The following is a 17,545-nucleotide window of genomic DNA, read 5'->3' on the forward strand; positions in this document are numbered from 1 at the left end:
TGCAGACACAGATGCTGTGGTGATGGGCACGCTATACATACTTGTAATAAATAATTAGCACCCCAAACTGTATTTTTGCTAAAGAAAGTCTATATCTCAATAGAGACCCAAACAAGAGGTATTTCATAAATAATCTCAGGAGACTATCTAACCGTATTTAGGGCTGCTGCACGAGACTTTAAAGAATGGAAATGTAGGCACCTCTGCATGCTGAGAGCATCCCTATAAAGTGAAAGAATGGTGGGTGTATCAAAATGATGATTGCACACATTAATGAGGAGAAGAGACAGCTCAGTGGTTTGAGCATTAGCTTGCTAAACTCAGGGTTGTGAGCTCAATCCTTGAGGGGGCCATTTAGGGAACTGGGGTAAAAATCTGTCAGGGGGTTGGACTAGATGACCTCCTTAGGTCCCTTTCAACCCTAATATTCTATAGATTTTCCCAGGCCCTTGCCTCTGTAACACCACTTTTGCTGCAGTCAGTCAAGTTAAATTAGCATAAAGCTAGTGTGAAGGTGCAGAGAACCAAGCCCCTTGTTTCTAAATTCATGGCCCAAAGTCCAGAGAATTAAAGTGTCTGTAGAAAGCCTGCTGTTTGGAGACCAAGCTTAGAGATGGAGCACATTTAACAATGGAAAGGGAACACTGCCTGTGCAGCAAAAAATTTTAAAAAGTGCATCCCTGGTGTAACTGCACTGACTGGAACGGATTTAAACTGGGGGTTTAGCCCAATGCATGGCTCTTTTACATGCCATTATACATATAAAAGTCCCTGTGCATTAGTCTGCAACACAATTTAAAATTGAGAAAAGAAAGATGAGCACAGGTAGCCAACAAACAGCTCCAGCAAGCTGGGAATTCCCCCTGTGGCAATGCACAAGGAGAGCTAACAGGGAGCTGCTGATTGCACTACATTTATGTACACATCAAAGCCTGCTTTGGAGAAATAGAAAACTTCCTACCAGTAAAGGGCTCTGTCCAGCCCATACAGCCCCGCCTTGTCCTGGGGCGGGGTCTCCTGCTATAAAAAACTCAGGGCAGTGAACAGACACAGCAACTCCAGCCTAGGAGAGAATCCACCTACTTTGAGTCTGAACATGGGCAAGAAGGTAGCCATTGTCCTGTCTGGCTGTGGGGTGTATGATGGCAGTGAAATCCATGAGTCTTCTGCCGTTCTGGTGCATCTCAGCAGAGAGGGGGCACAGGTAAGAAGCATCCTGGCTCTGGAGCCAAGGTCCATCTTGGCTATATATCCTTTTGCCCTGGGCTGCTTTTTACCATCTCCTCCACTGCAGGAGTCATTTTGGGGCTCATTGGAGCAGTAAGTCATAGTTTCCTTAGGTGTTAGTTCCTGTTGCTGCTGAGATAATCAAATTGCCCTAGTGATCAGGTGGTGGGTACAGTACAAAAATCTAGATAAGATACTATCTATCTATCTATCTATCTATCTAAAATGGTGCACTGCACCCAGCACCAGCGAACTTGATCACTAGGGGAATGTGATTAAAAAAACCTAGGTAGTCTCTTATTTCTGTATCTTTCTTCTTCTATCCGGAGCTCACCACTTTAGCACCCAGAAATCTTGCAGTAGAATATGGACTGTCTGGACTGAATTGTATACATGAAAATCTAAATCTCCATAAGCAATTTCCCTAATATGCCCCTCCTCTGCTACGCTGCAGTTCTAGTGTTCTTTTTGACCTAGCCATTTGCTCACTTCTGCAGTTCTCTCTCTGTTTCTTTTAAGTGGCCAGTTGCCACACCTGCTTTTTAAATTCCTGTTTGAGGCAGAAAATAAAAACAGAAGCTACTGAAAGGGCTCTTGCCAGTTAATCTGAAACAGAAAATCACAGCAGCCAGCAAGAAGCTGATAATAGAGAATTAGTATCTATTGGGTGTCTGGGAAGTGGGTGGGCAAAGCCCGCCCACTGCTAAAGGATCCCCCCCCCAGCCTAAGGGGAGGACCCACAGGACCACAGAACCCACGGAGTTCGGGGGACAACTAATAAAAGAACAGGGACAGGAGTGAGGTCAAAGGGTCATAAGAAGGGAACCTGATGGGGACACCGAGCAGAACCTGGACAGCGCCCACTGCTCCTCGAAGGCGTCAAGGGAGCCAATGGATGCCACCCAGAGGAACTCCGCCCGGATGCGTGAACGGACCATGGATTGGAAACAAGCCCCACAGTCACCGGGGTCTCCATCGGCCAACCTCCTCTCCCTGGTCATGTAGATGGCCTTTTTAGCCAGGGCGAGGAGGAGGTTGACCAGGAGGTCCCGGGACTTCGTGGGGCCACAGATAGGGAGTGCGTAGAGAAGGAGGTGAGGGGAAAAGTGCAGCCAGAAACGTAAGAGGATGTTAATGAGGAGCCGGTGTAGGGGCTGCAACCTGGCGCACTCTAAGTAAACGTAGCCAAATTGTCTGAGTGCAAGAACACTGCATGAGATCACCCTTTGCTCCCAGCAGAGGACAAATCTGGGCCCAATCCTCAGCTTCTATAAATGACTGTTTCTCCTTTGAAGTTAATAGATCAGGGGTCGCCAGCCTTTCAGAAGTGGTGTGCCGAGTCTTCATTTTTTCACTCTAATTTAAGGTTTTGCGTGCTAGTAATGCATTTCAATGTTTTTAGAAGGTCTCTCTATAAGTCTATAATATATAACTAAACTATTGCTGTATGTAAAGTAAATAAGGTTTTTTAAAATGTTTAAGAAGCTTCATTTAAAATTAAATTAAAATGCAGAGCCCCCCAGACCGGTGGCCAGGACCTGGGCAGTGAGAGTGCTACTGAAAATCAGCTTGCATGCTGCCTTTGGCACACGTGCCATAGCTTGCCTACCCCTGCAATAGAACGATGCTGTTTTATATCAGCTAAGGGTCTAATAAAGGTTTCAAGGTTCACATTCTCAGTTCCTGTTTATAAAAAAAAGGCATCTGTCTCCCTCTTTCTGAAACTGTATTTTCTCCTCTTGTTCTTTTCTTCCTGTATTTTTCACTTTCCCTCTTTCACAAAACTGAAAGACTATTCAGAGTGCTGCAGGTCCCTTCTTCATCCCTTAACCTACGGAGCCCTCTGATGGAGGAAACTGGTATAACTTTTCCTCCATAAAATTTAGGACTACAGTAACTTCTCACTTAACGTTGTAGTTATGTTCCTGAAAAGTGCAACTTTAAGTGAAAGGATGTTGAATCCAATTTTCCCATAAGATTTAATGTAAATGCGGGGGGTAGGTTCCAAGGAAATTTGGGGGGGGGGGGTGACAGACAAAAGGCATTATATACTGCACAGTACTGTACTGTGATGGGGAGGTGCCCCTGGCTTACCCCTAGGGCTCAGGGCTGGGGGTGCAGGGTCTGGGAAGGAGTTAGAGTGTGGGAGGGCACTCGGGGTGGGGGTGCGGGAGGAGGCTCAGGGCTGGGGCAGGCAGGAGGTGCAGAGCACTTACCTGGGCAACTTCTGTTTGGTGCAGGGGGTGTGCAGGTGGCTGTGTGCAGCACAGCACTGCCCCCATGGCCATGATTCTGGGAGCCGCAATTCTGGGAGCTTCTCCCCCCCGAAGAGTGGGACTTTAGAGGCTGCAGGGCCCTGGGCTAAGGGGACCCCGGGGCCCTGGCCTGCATTATTAAAGCCCCTTTCAGAATGCGGCCCTGCAAGCATGGGCAGGAGGACTCAGGAGGAGCAGGGGCAGTCATGCAGCCAGTGGCTGGAGAGAAGGAGTGCTTTCCCCTTCAAAGTGCTGCTTCTCTCCAGCCGGCTTTGAAGGGGAAAGCGCCACTTCTTTCTAGCTGCTGGTTGCGCGGTTGCCCCTGCTCCTCCTGAGTCCTCCGGCCTGTGCTCGCAGGGCAACATTCTGAAAGGGGCTTTAGATGCAGGCTCCAGGTGTTCCGGGTGGCCCTGCCCCCAAAAAATACTATTTTGGGTAAGAACAAGAAATATTTTTTAGGGTTGTCAAGTGATTAAAAAAATTAATCACGATTAATTGCGTGATTAAAAATATTGCAATTAATCATGCGATTAATCACGCTGTTAAACAATAATAGAATACCATTTATTTAAATATTTTTTGATGTTTTCTACATTTTCAAATATATTGATTTCGATTACAACACAGAATACAAAGTGTACCGTGCTCACTTTATATTTATTTTTATTACAAATATTTGTACTGTAAAAAACAAAAGAAACAGTATTTTCAGTTCACCTAATACAAGTACTGTAGTACAATCTCTTTATCATGAAAGTTGAACTTACTAATTTAGATTTATGTACAAAAATAACTGCATTCAAAAACAAATAATGTAAACTTTAGAGCCTACAAGTCCACTCAGTCCTACTTCAGCCAATCACTCAGACAAACAAGTATGGTTACAATTTGTAGGAGATAATGCTGCCTGCTTCTTGTTCACAATGTCACCTGAAAGTGAGAACAGATGTTCTCATGGCATTATTGTCGCCAGCATTGCAAGGTATTTACGTGGCAGATGTGCTAAAGTTTCATATGTCCATATGCGTCCATGCTGATGATGGGTTCTTCTCAATAATGATCCAAAGCAGAGCAGACCAACACATGTTCATTTTTGTCATCTGAGTCAGCCACCAGCAGAAGGTTGATTTTTTTTTTTGATGGTTTGGGTTCTGTAGTGTCTGCATCTGAGTGTTGCTCTTCTAGACTTCTGAAAGCATGCTCCATACCTCGTCCCTCTCAGATTTTGGAAGGCGCTTCAGATTCTTAAACCTTGGGTTGAGTGTTGTAGCTAGTTTTAGAAATATCACATTGGTACCTTCTTTGCCTTTTGTCAAATCTGCTGTGAAAGTGTTCTTAAAACTAATGTGCTGGTTCATCATCTGAGACTGCTATACCATGAAATATATGGCAGAATGCAGGTAAAACAGAACAGGAAACATACAATTCTCCCCCAAGGAGTTCAGTCACAAATTTAATTAATGCATTGTTGTTTTTTTTAATAAGCATCATCAGCATGGAAGCGTGTCCTCTGGAATGGTGGCCGAAGCATGAAGGAACATATGAATCTTTAGCATATCTGGCATGTATATACCTTGCAATGCCAGCTACAAAAGTGCCATGCCAATGCCTGTTCTCAATTTCAGATGACATTGTAAATAAGAAGCAGGCAAAACTTGTTTGTCTTAGCAATTGGCTGAACAAGAAGTAGGACTGAATGGACTTGTAGACTCTAAAGTTCTACATTGTTTTGTTTTTTGAGTGCAGCTATGTAACAAATAAAAATCTACATTTGTAAGTTACCTTTTCTGGATAAAGAGATTGCACTACAGTACTTGTATGAGGTAAATTGAAAAATACTATTTCTTTTATTATTTTTACAGGGCAAACATTTGTAATAAAAAATAGTAATATAAAGTGAGCACTGTACACTTTGTATTCTGTGTTGTAATATAAATCAATATATTTTAAAATGTAGAAAACCATCCAAAAATATTTAATAAATTTCAATTGGTATTCTATTGTTTAGCAATGTGATTAATTTTTTTTAATCGTGATTAATTTTTTTGAGTTAATCGCATGAGTTAACTGTGATTAATTGACAGCCCTAATTTTTTTTTAATTGTTGGCAAATCAAAAAGTTGAAATTTTCATTTCAAGTCAAACAAGATGATTTGTTTTGACAAAACTGAAATGTTTTGTTTCAGCTTCAAATATTTTAAAGCATTTTTGAATGATTTAAAAAATAAAATTGGAGGAAATTTTTAAATTAAAAGTAATTTCAAAGCAGAAACTTGAAATGTTATATTTTGAAAACACTGTAACAATTTGACAGTCAACATGAATTCACACAATGTTTCAGGGTCACCAAATCTGTATTATCACTTAAAAATTTTTTCCAGCCAATGCCCAAGTTAAAAAAAAAAATCTCTCTCTTCTTCTGTCCCAGGGGGAGTTCTATGCTCCAGATGTAGAACAGATGCATGTGGTGGACCATGTGAAAGGGCAGCCAACTCAGGAGAAACGCAACGTGCTGGTCGAGAGTGCCAGAATTGCCAGAGGCAACATCAAGGACCTAGCCACGCTTAATGTCAAGGAACTGGATGCCCTGATCATACCAGGTAGGGCTGATTGTGGACTCCCAGCATGGGTAGGCAGACAAGCACTAACTCTGCTCATGCTAGCAGATTAAAAATAGCAGTGTAGCCATGGCAGCACAGGCTAGCTGCCTGGATCTGGGCAGGATTGTACTCAAGTGGCTAGCGTGAGCTGCCAAGACCACATCCCTATTTTTAGCATGCTAGCTCAAGCAGAGCTAGAGTGCATCTGCCTACCTGTGCTGAGAAACGCCCTCTCAGCTGATGCGTAGACATCCCCTTAGAGATCCCATGGAAGGGAGCAGCTCTCCATTGGCATGATCTGGAGAGGCCCCACCATGAGTCACAAGGAAGAGGAGTTTGTTTGTTGGTAGTGGTTTTTGGAGGTTGGGAGAGAAAGGATCTGTTGCCCTAAAGAAAAGCTGCAGCACACTAGGAGAGCTGCACTAACAGACTGCTTGGTATAAATGTGATTTGATGTGACTTCTATTTTGGAGGATGAAATAATAAGAGGAGGAAATAATTATACCCAGCTCTCATATACAGCTTTTCACTGGTAGATCTCAAGCACTTTACAGAGAGCATCAGTATCATTATCCCCATTTTACAGACAGGAAACTGAGGCACAGATAGGTGAAGGGACTCACTCTAAGTCACCCAACAGACCAATGGCAGAGCCAGAACTACAGCCCAGCCCTCCTGAGTGCTCTAGTCAGTGGGCCACACTACTTCTGGTCCACCACGGTACCAGCCATGCTTCTCTTTCCTTGACTTTAGTAGACAACATCAAGATGTACCTGGTACAGCCATTAGCACAGACAGGAGAATCACGGAGGGGTAGTGGAAGAGCAAATGATGAAAAGCTCAATCACTCTTGCACCTGTTGTAACTAATGGAAGTGTGGCTGTTGACTTCAATGAGCACAGGCTCAGACCCTAGATGAGGATTTAATTAGGAACTATTTTGGCAACACGTTCCACCATAACTTTAGAAAAATAAGAGAATGGAAGAGGAGTGAGTTCGTGAATAAAGCACTAATACATCTCCAGATGTTTAGAGACCACCAAGATTCTTTGCAGTTTCTATTGGACGGTAATTGGCAGCCTTGTTTGTACTACAAAAGGTTTGCCAGTATAACTGCACCAGTGGAGCTATACCAGCAAACCCATTTAGCAGAAATGCAGTTTATGCCGCCAAACAAATTCTAGTGCCAGTACAGCTTATACCAGATGCCTGCATTAAATAAGCGATACTGAATAAGGTACTCATCGGCTGGTATAACTGTCTCTACTTTTTTTTTTGCTGGCATTGTTATATCTGTCAGGAGTGTGATTTTTTTCCCCCAGTACTCCTAACTGATTTAGCTATGCCAGCAAAACTATGCCAGGCCTAAGAGGGAGCTGCAGGTATTCAGTGGATGTGGTGGTGTACTGAGGTTTTATTGAAATATGTTTGGACCATGGATAAATGCCGCACTGCACCAAATTCAGTTAAGCATTTTAGTGAAATAGCTGAGTTGGCAAAAAAAAAGAATCCTACATTCAAACAATCGCCTATTTTTAATCTCTTTCCCTATTCTGAGGTGGTTTTGGAGTGGCTAAGAACCTGAGTACTTGGGCAACACAGGGGAAGAACTGCACAATCTCTAAAGTTGTGGAGGAAACTTTGAAGGCATTCCATGCTGCCAAGAAACCCATTGGCATGTGCTGCATCTCCCCAGTCCTGGCAGCCAAAATTTTCCCAGGATGCGAGCTGACGGTTGGACAGGACAGAGAATGTGAGAAGTAAGTGTCGCAGAGTCCTAGTGCAAAATCTGACTCTGAAGGATTGACGCAGCACAACGGTCCACCTTTCTCAACCCAAGGGTAGGAAAGACACCAGGGTAGTGATTCACAATGCTCATTACATCATTTATGGTACATACTGACACAATACCTCTTCTCTTCCACTAACCAGGCCGAGACCATTGTAGTAAAGGGCCTCAACGCTGGGGCTAAATTATCCCAGTGGCAGGAAATGTATTGTGCTGGCATCTGCTGTTTGAGGGAGAGTTAACTTGTTTGAGTAGAGTTGGTCAATAACCCAATACAGGTACCTGGGGGAGGAGGGCTACTTGTAGCTTTACTGAGGGATGCTAGAGTCTTAGCCCTGTGTGGTGGGGCAGCTGCCCCACCCCTATGAGAGATTGGGCTAAGACAGGCCAGAGAGGCTGTGCACAGAGGCAGCCAATCAGAGAGGGCCTGTTAGAGAGCCAATCAGGGCTGGGCAAATGGCGGCCAATCAGGGCTGGTCTCAGCCCTATATAAAGGCTGTCCATGAGAAGAGCAGGCAGTCTCTCCCAGACTTCCAACAGGGAAGGTCTGTCTCCTGAGCCAGGAGACCAACATCTGGGACAGCGCAGCGCAGGCTCAGGGGAGCTGAAGGGAACTCCAGCCCACTACCTGCCACATTATAGGCCCTGAGGGAAGGGCCAAAAGGGTGCAAAGGGTCAGAGGGGAAGTGACCCAGGGAGAGCAGACAGCAAGCGAGGGAAGAGAAGGAGGGCAGAGGGAGGCTGCCACTAGAGGGTCCTTCAGTCAGGACCCAGAGTAGCGGGTGGGTCTGAGTCACCCCCTTCTCCCTTATATGGCAACTAGCCATGGGAAGTGGCCATATTGGACTGCACCATACCCCTGAAAGAAAGGGTTAGACTTTGGGAGCAGCTGGCCACTGTGGCAGGTGAAAGGCTGCTGTTAGCCCGCCCTCCTCCTGGAAGGGAGGTGAGAACAGACTAGGGGGCACTGCCAGAGGGCAGTGTCCTGAAGGGAACGCTGCAAGCAGAAGGGAGCAACGTGAGTCCAGGCGCCAATGGAGGGCGAAAGACGGACGGGACATCACCAGCAGAGGGCTCTCCCCATGGACTGGGCTAATTCCCAAAGTCACCAGTGGGAGGCGCCAGCAGTGGTGAGTCCCAACACTGTCACAGCCTGGTCTACACTATGAGTTTAGGTCGAATTTAGCAGCGTTAGATCGATTTAACTGTGGATCCGTCCACACGACAAAGCCATTTTTGTTGACATAAAAGGCTCTTAAAATCCATTTCTGTACTCCTCTCCGATGAGGGGATTAACACTTAAAAAGACATTGCAGGGTTGAATTTGGGGTAGTATGGACACAATTCGATGGTATTGGCCTCCAGGAGCTATCCCAGAGTGCTCCATTGTGACCACTCTGGACAGCACTCTCAACTCAGATGCACTGGCCAGGTAAACAGGAAAAAGCCCCAGGAACTTTTGAATTTCATTTCCTGTTTGGCCAGCATGGCAAGGTGATTAGCACGGGTGACCATGCGGAGCTCATCAGCACAGGTGACCATGCAGTCCTAGAATCGCAAAAGAGCTCCAGCATGGACCGAACGTGAGGTACTGGATCTGATTGCTGTTTGGGGAGATGAAGCCATGCTATCAGAACTCCATTCCAAAAGATAAAATGCCAAAACATTTGAAAAAATCTCTAAGGGCATGATGGACAGAGACTACAACAGGGACCCACAGCAGTGCCACGTGAAAATTAAGGAGCTCAGGCAAGCCTACCAAAGAGACAAACGGCTGCTCCGGGTCAGAGCCACAGACATGCCGCTTCTATGATGAGATGCATGCAATTCTAGGGGGGGCCCTACCTCTATCCATGGACACCTGCAAGGGGGGAGTCTCACACAACAGGGATGAGGATTTGGGAGATGAGGTGGAGGAGGATGAGGATAGCGCACAGCACGCAAGCAGAGAAACCATTCTCCCCAACAGCCAGGAACTGTTTATCACCCTGGAGACAATACCCTCCCAATCCAGGCTCACGGACTATGAAGCTGGAGAAGGCACCTCTGGTGAGTGTACCTTTGTAAATATAATGCATGGTTTAAAAGCAAGCGTGTTTAATGATTAATTTGCCCTGAAGACTTGGGATGGATTCACGGCCAGTACAGCCCCTCCTTTTAAATGGCCAACCCAACGGGTGCTTGGTATGGGAAAGGAGGCCGCTGCTGTTTGAAAGCATTCCCACACGTTATGAAGGTCGAAGAAGCCAAAAGACTGTGACTTACTATGGCTGCCTGCAAGCCGAATTCTGTTGCCCGGCCCTGCATGTGTGATCTCTCACACCAAACTGGCAGGCCCTCAATATAAGAGGCAAAATGTGACCTTGTACCCAAAGCACATGTGCTATGTAATGTTAACAGCTTGGTTCGCCATGAAAGAGTCTACCCATTGTTCTCTCCCTTTTTTTTTATATACTACTCTCCCTTTTTTTCCTCACGCAGCTGCAAATGTTTCAGCGCTGCCCCTATCATCTCCATCCCAGAGGCTAGCGCAGATAAGAAGGCAAAAAAATAGCACTCGCAATGAAATGTTCTCTGAGTTCATGCAGTTCTACCACAATGAAAGAGCTAGGAAGAATGTGTGGAGGCAGACAATGTCAGAGTCCAGGAAAGCAGAAAATGAACATGAGGACAGGAGGGACGAGCGAGATGAGAGCTGGCGGGAGCAAGAGGAGAGGTGGAAACAGTGCAATGAGAGGAGACAGGATGCTACGCTGAGGCTATTGGTGGATCAAACCAATATGCTCTGGCATCTGGTGGAGCTGCAGGAAATGCAGCAGGAACACAGACCGTCACTGCAGCCCCTGTGTAACCGCCTGCCCTCCTCCCCAAGTTCCATAGCCTGCTCACCCAGATGCCCAAGAACGCAGGCGGGGGGGGGGGCGCTCTGGCCACCAAACCACCCACCCCAGGCACAGGTTTTCATCAAGGCGAAACAAACAGAACTGTCACACCGTAGCCTGGTCAGTCATGAAATTGGTTTTCAAAGCTTCCTTTATGCGCAGCGCACCCTGCTGCACTCTTCTAATTGCCCTGGTGTCTGGCTGCACATAATCAGCAGCCAAGCAATTTGCCTCAATCTCCCACCCCACCATAAACGTCTCCCCCTTACTCTCACAGATTTTGTGGAGCACACAGCAAGCAGCAATAACAATTGGAATATTGGTTTCTCTGAGGTCTAACTGAATCAGTAAACTGCACCAGTGCACTTTAAACATCCACATTCTACCACCATTCTGCACTTGCTCAGCCTATAGTTTAACTGCTACTTACTACTGTCCAGGCTGCCTGTGTATGGCTTCATAAGCCATGGCATTAAGGGGTAGGTGGAGTCCCCAAGGATAACAATAAGCATTTCAACATCCCCAACAATTATATTCTGGTCTGGGAAGTAAGTCCCTTCCTGCAGCTGTTCAAACAGATCAGAGATCCTGAAGATGCGAGCGTCATGTACCTTTCCCGGCCATCCCACATTGATGTAGGTGAAACATCCCTTGTGATCCACCAGTGCTTGCAGCACCATGGAAAAGTACTCCTTGCCATTTATGTACTGGCTGCCAAGGTGGTCCGGTCCCAAGATAGGGATATGCATTCCGTCTATCGCCCCACCACAGTTAGGGAATCCTGTTGCAGCAAAGCCATCCACTATGAGCTGCACATTTCCCAGAGTCACTACCTTTAGTAGCAGCATCTCAGTGATTGCTTTGGCTACTTGCATCACAGCAGCCCCCACAGTAGATTTGCCCACTCCAAATTGATTCCCGACTGACCAGTAGCTGTCTGGCATTGCAAGCTTCCAGAGGGCTATCGCCACTTGCTTCTCCACTGTGAGGGCTGCTCTCATCTTGGTATTCTTACGCTTCAGGGCAGGAGAAAGCAAGTCACAGACTTCCATGAAAGTGCCCTTACACATGCCAAAGTTTCGCAGCCACTGGGAATCATCCCATACCTGCAACACTATGCGGTCCCACCAGTCTGTGCTTGTTTCCCAGGCCCAGAATCAGCGTGCCATGGCATGAACCTGCCCCATTACCATCATGATGTCCAAATTACCAGGGCCTGTGCTTTGAGAGAAGCCTGTGTCCATGTCCTCATCACTATCACGATCATTCTGTCATTGCCTCCTCACCTGCTTTTGCAGGTTCTGGTTCTCCACATACTGCAGGCTAATGCGTGAGGTGTTTACAATGCTCACAACAGCAGCACTGAGCTGAGTGGGCTCCATGCTTGCCGTGGTATGGCATCTGAAGGTGAGCAGGAAAGCAGAGTTGCAGCGGAATCGGTGGATGATGATGGATGCCACGAGAATAGATATTTATACCAAATGACAAGAGGACCTGAGAGGTGGATTCATGGCACCAGGAGAGCAGAGTTGCAGTGGAAGCGGTAGCAGACGACGGTTAGCACCGCACACATTTCCTGAGGACCCAGGAGCCCATGACAGACAACAGAGAAATTCGCTGTCTAGGCAATATCAGCAGAGCACAGTTGCAGCGGAATTCGTGGATGATGATGGATGCTATGAGAATAGATATTTATACTGAACGACGAGAAGACCTGTGAGGTGGATTCATGGCACCAGGAAAGCAGAGTTGCAGTGGAGCGGTGGATGACTGAACTCATTTACTCTATTGTGGTCAGTCATCATTTACTCATTTGAGACTGAGCTTGTTTACAACAGCAGAAGAGTAGAGTTGCAGCAGAAGCGGTGTATGACGATGACGATGATTTGCAGACCTACTGCACCATCTGCTGAGAGCAGCACCCAGGACAGAACAGCGGTGGTGTCGGTGAGCTGAGCGAGCTACACACTTGCTGTGGTATGGCGTCTGAAGGAGAGCAGGAAAGCAGAGTTGCAGCAGAAGCAGTGTATGACGATGACAATGGTTTGTAGTCCTATAGCACCGTCTGCTGCCAGCAGCACCCAGGAAGCACCCAGGACACAACACTGGTGGTGTCAGTGAGCTGAGCTGAGCTGAGCTGAGCAGGCTGCATGCTTGCCGTGGCATGGCATCTGCAGAGGAAAAAGGCACAAAACGATTGTCTGCTTTGCTTTCAAAGAGGGAGGGGCAACTGATGACATGTACTGAAAACGACCCGCAACAATGTTTTTGCCCCATCAGGCACTGGGAGCTTAACCCAGAATTCCAATGGGCGGCGGAGACTGAGGGAACTGTGGGATAGCTACCCACAGTGCAAAGCTCCGTAAGTCGATGCTAGCCACGGTAGTGAGACACACTCCGCCGACTTAATGCGCTTAGTGTGGACATACACAGTCAACTGTATAAAATTGATTTCTAAAAATCAACTTCTATAAAATAGACCTAATTTCGTAGTGTAGACATATCAATAAATTTAAACATTAAGGGTGTTTTTTGATTATTTTAGTGAGGGAAAGGGAGTAGTATAGAGTTTGCTTAATTCCTTGACTTCTGAGGAATTCCTCTGCCACAGTATACACTGTCTTCCACAGAGTGGTCTCTTACCTGAGGGGTATTCATTTAGCGATGGCAGACTCCTAGCTACTGCTGTGGGACGCCTAATGAGAAAGGATCCTTTCCATTGAAGGCCTTGGCAGAGTCTCTCTGTGTCAGGATCACCTACACACACTTGATCTATTCTCACTTCTTCATTTAGGTGGCCCTATGCAAAGACTGCAGAAGCCATGAAGGAACTTGGCTGCAAACACGTGAACAAGCACGTAGATGAGATTCATGTGGATGTGAAGAACAAGTTGGTGACGACCAGTGCCTTCATGTGCAATGCCCCAGTCCATGAGGTCTATGATGGTATTGGAAAGATGATCAAAGAAGTGCTGAAACTTGCCTGAATGCCTGACTACAGAACATGCTGGAAAATGATGGGAATCCAAGTCTTCTGAAATAAATTTTGTATACATAGTAATGGAGAGCAGCCACTGAGAGTGGGTCACTGCTCTTCTTCTTCCTACACCCCTGTGCCACAAAGCATATTTCTGATTACACTGGGCCCTTTCCCATTGGACTGCTGCTAGCTACCAAGGAGGGAGAGGTCTAGACTAGGGGTTCTCGCATCAAAATTTTTGGTGGCCTCAGAGTGCAGCCACCAACTCTCACTGGTGGCCACACTGACGCTTTTTTTCTAAAATACTTAATTACCTTTAGGAAAAACAATTAAATATGCACAGATACATATCCCAATCATTGTAATGTATATTTGTAGGGTTTTTTTGGCAGACTCAATAACAAAAATAATGCTGTCTCCCCCCTTTAAGTCCCCCCTCCCCCCATCCAGGGCTTAGTGCAGGGGTGGGCAAACTACAGCCTGCAGGACTGTCCTGCCCGGTCCCCGAGCTCCTGGCCTGGGAGGCTAGCCCCCAGCCTCTCCCCTGCTATTCCTCCTCCTCCGCAGCCTCAGCTCGCCCCGCCGCTGGCACAATGCTCTGCGTGGTGGGGCTGTGAGCTCCTGCGGCAGCACAGCTGCAGAGCCTGGCCTGACCCAGTGCTCTGAGCTGCATGGTGGTGGTGGCAATGTGGCTTGGCTCCAGCCGGATGGTGCGGCTGTAGCGCCGCCAGCCACCGGTGCTTCAGGCTGTGCAATAAGGGGGAAGGGAGCATGGGGTGTTGGATAGAGGCCATGGGAGTTTGGGGTTGTGGTCAGAGGGTGGGGGTGGGGCAGTTAGTGGGAAAAACAGGGGATTGAATGGTGGCAGGAGTCCCGGGAGGCAGTCAGGGGCAGGGGTTCCAGGGGCAGTCGGGACAGGGAGAAGGGGCCGTGGGATAGAGTCCCTGGGGGGCCATCAGGGAACAGGGGGGTTGGATGGGACAGGAGTCCCCAACGGGGGCAGACAGGAGGTGGAGGCTGTGTGACCAGAGCTGGGGGAGTCAGTACCCACTGCCCCACAGTCAGAGCCTGGGGCCGCACGGCCAGGTTCCTGAAGACTTGCCGCTGGAGTCTGCTGCCCAACTCCCCTCCTTACAACGTGGGTCAAGAACTCACCTTGCTCCTTCAGCGTTGTGCGCCCCCTCTCTCCAGAGGTGGTGCAGGATGGCACATCCAGGAGCAACAAGGAGGGAGGGGCTGATGCTTCCCCGACCCCCCATCACCACCCAGGAGGCTGTCGTGGCCACACGAAAAGCCCATGGTGGCGCATTTGAGAAATGTTCCTCTAGACAAACCTGGGCATCTTTATCGCTAAGATCTTGCCACCTTTACCCACAGATACCCTGTCGTACACTGGCAATGAAATGTAAGCATTGGCAATAATAATAGTACTTAGGTGCATCACAGTCTCGTGCTTATGTCAGGCTTCTAGTGGCCTGACATAGCAATTGTCATTAGGTTGCTGAATGGCAGAGGAGTTTTCTTGGGTTGTTCCAGACTCTGAGAGATTGATCTGAAATTTCCATCAGTTTATCTAAAGTCCTAGAATTTTGATATTAATGGGCTTTTTTCCCTTCTGAGATATGATGCATCTTTGCCATCTTGCCAACATATAAAGGGGTGTCACACGCAAACATAACGCTTCAGTCCCCCCCTCGGAAATGGGAAGGAATGTAAGCTTTGGAAGTTTCTTAGAAATGGGGACGTAGAGAGTAAAACCTCTAAGAAGGGAGCTATTTCCTATCAAAATTTCATTGTTGACTTTTTCTGTAGAACTTGGAAGCCAACCCAAGAAAATGTGTGTACAAAGCTCCATCTTTGGAGTCCATCATTCTCCTCCTCATCCAGGCGAAGTTAGACTTGCCTATTCTAAATCCATTTCAGGCATCTATGGCTGGGAAAGAGTATTTAATTTTTAGATGACTTAGATTCCCTTGAAAGACACTGTAGTGCTTGTATTCCCCATGAGACACCAACAACACTGATAACTAGACATGAGCTGGTATTCATTACTCAGATCAAAAACGTGTCATTTCTACTGAATAAAATTACAAACATTTTATATATGCTGGCCTCTGTTTGCTTGAACATCAGAATTTATTTGTGTATTTCACATTATATTAATGAACACTGTGCATGTCATTGCTTTGCCTTTGCTCCAGCAGAATGGGGATGGAGGGAATTACCAGTTACGTGCCCTGGGAAAACAACTTAGGCAAGAAGCTTAAAGGGTGACTTGATTACAGTCTATAGCAATGGGCTTGCACCATTGTTAGAATTTCTTTTGTGCTACAGGAGACAAACCTAGTATATATACACATGATTCATTGAAACAAATTCAAATAATACAACCACACACTTGCCTCCCAGAATGTGGTCAAACATACACCCCCACTTAGGGGTATCTCATTTCCTTTAGCCAACTGGTGAAGGCACAGCCACAGTTAGAGAGGTCCTGACTTAGCAGATCCAAAATGATCCCCCATAAATCTGGTCTTGAAAAGTGCTGCACATGATACAAAGCGTAGATAAGTTTCTGAAATGTTGGTTGTTTTCTGCTAATTAAATATTTTCCACTTATATAGCAATCTGCATTCAAAAGGATCCCGGAATGCTTTGCAAACTAGATACATATGGCACCCTCTGAAATGCAACCATCTGTGGGGAAGAAGACAAGACCCCACAGTGGAGGTCAAGGGAGATTCTGGCCAAGGATCACAGGGCCAAACCTCTGCTCTCATTTAAACTGCCCGGGGTCTTTAATATCCATACAGACCAAACAGGACCTCAATGTCATAACTTGGCTCAGCCCTCCTCCCTGGACAGACACTAGTATGTTGTGACTGGACCCAGCTTCTGGATCTACGTGCTCTTAAGCCAACTGGGTCTGATCAGAGCTTGGTCACTGTACCTAGTTCTGAGTCTTTAAGACACATTCCCAGGTAAGGCTTCATGTCTGAATCCCTTCCTTGGGACATGGGGCTCTGCAGCCCAGACACCTTAACCCTGAAACCAGTGCCTCAGCCTTCCTGAGCCCACAGTTGTTTATACACATTAGATCTGAATTCCACCATTCTGAGCTTGATTAACCCTTTTAGGGACTACATGGCAGGCAAGCAAGGAGCACAGGCTTAGCAAAGGAATTTCTTATCCGCAGATGCTTTTAACCTTAAAAGCACTAGAGAGTTACAAATTTTGGGGGAATAAACAAGAGTCCTGAATACACCCCCTAAGTCTGATCTTACCTTTCCTGCGAGTCCTAGGTTTGGCCAGAATCCATAGGCTAGGCAGTCCTTTCTGCCTTTCCTCTCCTTAGCCTGGCCATCTGGCATGTGGTGGTGGTATGTCCCCTGGCTCAGAAAATCACCAATCTTTGCCCACTTTTTGCCCATGTGTTTCATCTAGAGGAATTCCAGGCTCTAGCCCCACAAGAGACTTCCGGGTAGACAGTCATTCAAAGTCAATAGCGCTACTCATAGAAAACCCATTGTTCCACTAGAAAAGAGTCTTTCAACTTTGATGGCCCTTAATGGCTCTCTCATTGTCACATCTTTGAAGTGTCCTACAGCCAAGCGAGCGTGAACAGGACAGTGTCTAGAACAGATAGTCTTGTCAGGGCCAGGCTGGGTTTCAGCACAAACTGGGTGCCTTAATCCAATATGGAGGTTACAAGTAAAGGGATGCCCACAATGAAGGTTACAATCAGAAATTGTGTTCACAGAACAAAAAGGAGTTCACAGTTTGACACAGACATATGTTTGATACATCACACT

General features: G+C 46.7%; 1 protein-coding gene across 1 annotated transcript; it reads left to right on the plus strand.

Moving 5' to 3' along the window:
• The first annotated feature begins 1,052 nt into the window (after positions 1–1,052).
• LOC127056493 (glutamine amidotransferase-like class 1 domain-containing protein 3, mitochondrial) lies at positions 1,053–14,563 on the plus strand. Its single transcript, XM_050964399.1, has 4 exons — positions 1,053–1,204; positions 5,911–6,082; positions 7,641–7,842; positions 13,548–14,563. The coding sequence occupies exons 1-4, from the start codon at positions 1,097–1,099 to the stop codon at positions 13,738–13,740; spliced, it is 675 nt and encodes a 224-aa protein (XP_050820356.1). The 5' UTR covers positions 1,053–1,096; the 3' UTR covers positions 13,741–14,563.
• The last annotated feature ends 2,982 nt before the right edge of the window (positions 14,564–17,545 follow it).

This window comes from Gopherus flavomarginatus, chromosome 8 (genome assembly GCF_025201925.1).
Source record: "Gopherus flavomarginatus isolate rGopFla2 chromosome 8, rGopFla2.mat.asm, whole genome shotgun sequence".
Taxonomy (NCBI): domain Eukaryota; kingdom Metazoa; phylum Chordata; order Testudines; family Testudinidae; genus Gopherus; species Gopherus flavomarginatus.

What these genes read in the sequence shown, in the direction of transcription:
- LOC127056493 (XM_050964399.1), top strand. Translation starts at nt 1,097, where the DNA reads ATGGGCAAGAAGGTAGCCATTGTCCTGTCTGGCTGTGGGGTGTATGAT. An exon ending in GGATGCCCTGATCATACCAG is followed by an intron (nt 6,083 to 7,640) that starts GTAGGGCTGATT and finishes CCCTATTCTGAG; the next exon opens with GTGGTTTTGGAGTGGCTAAG. An exon ending in CAGGACAGAGAATGTGAGAA is followed by an intron (nt 7,843 to 13,547) that starts GTAAGTGTCGCA and finishes TTCTTCATTTAG; the next exon opens with GTGGCCCTATGCAAAGACTG.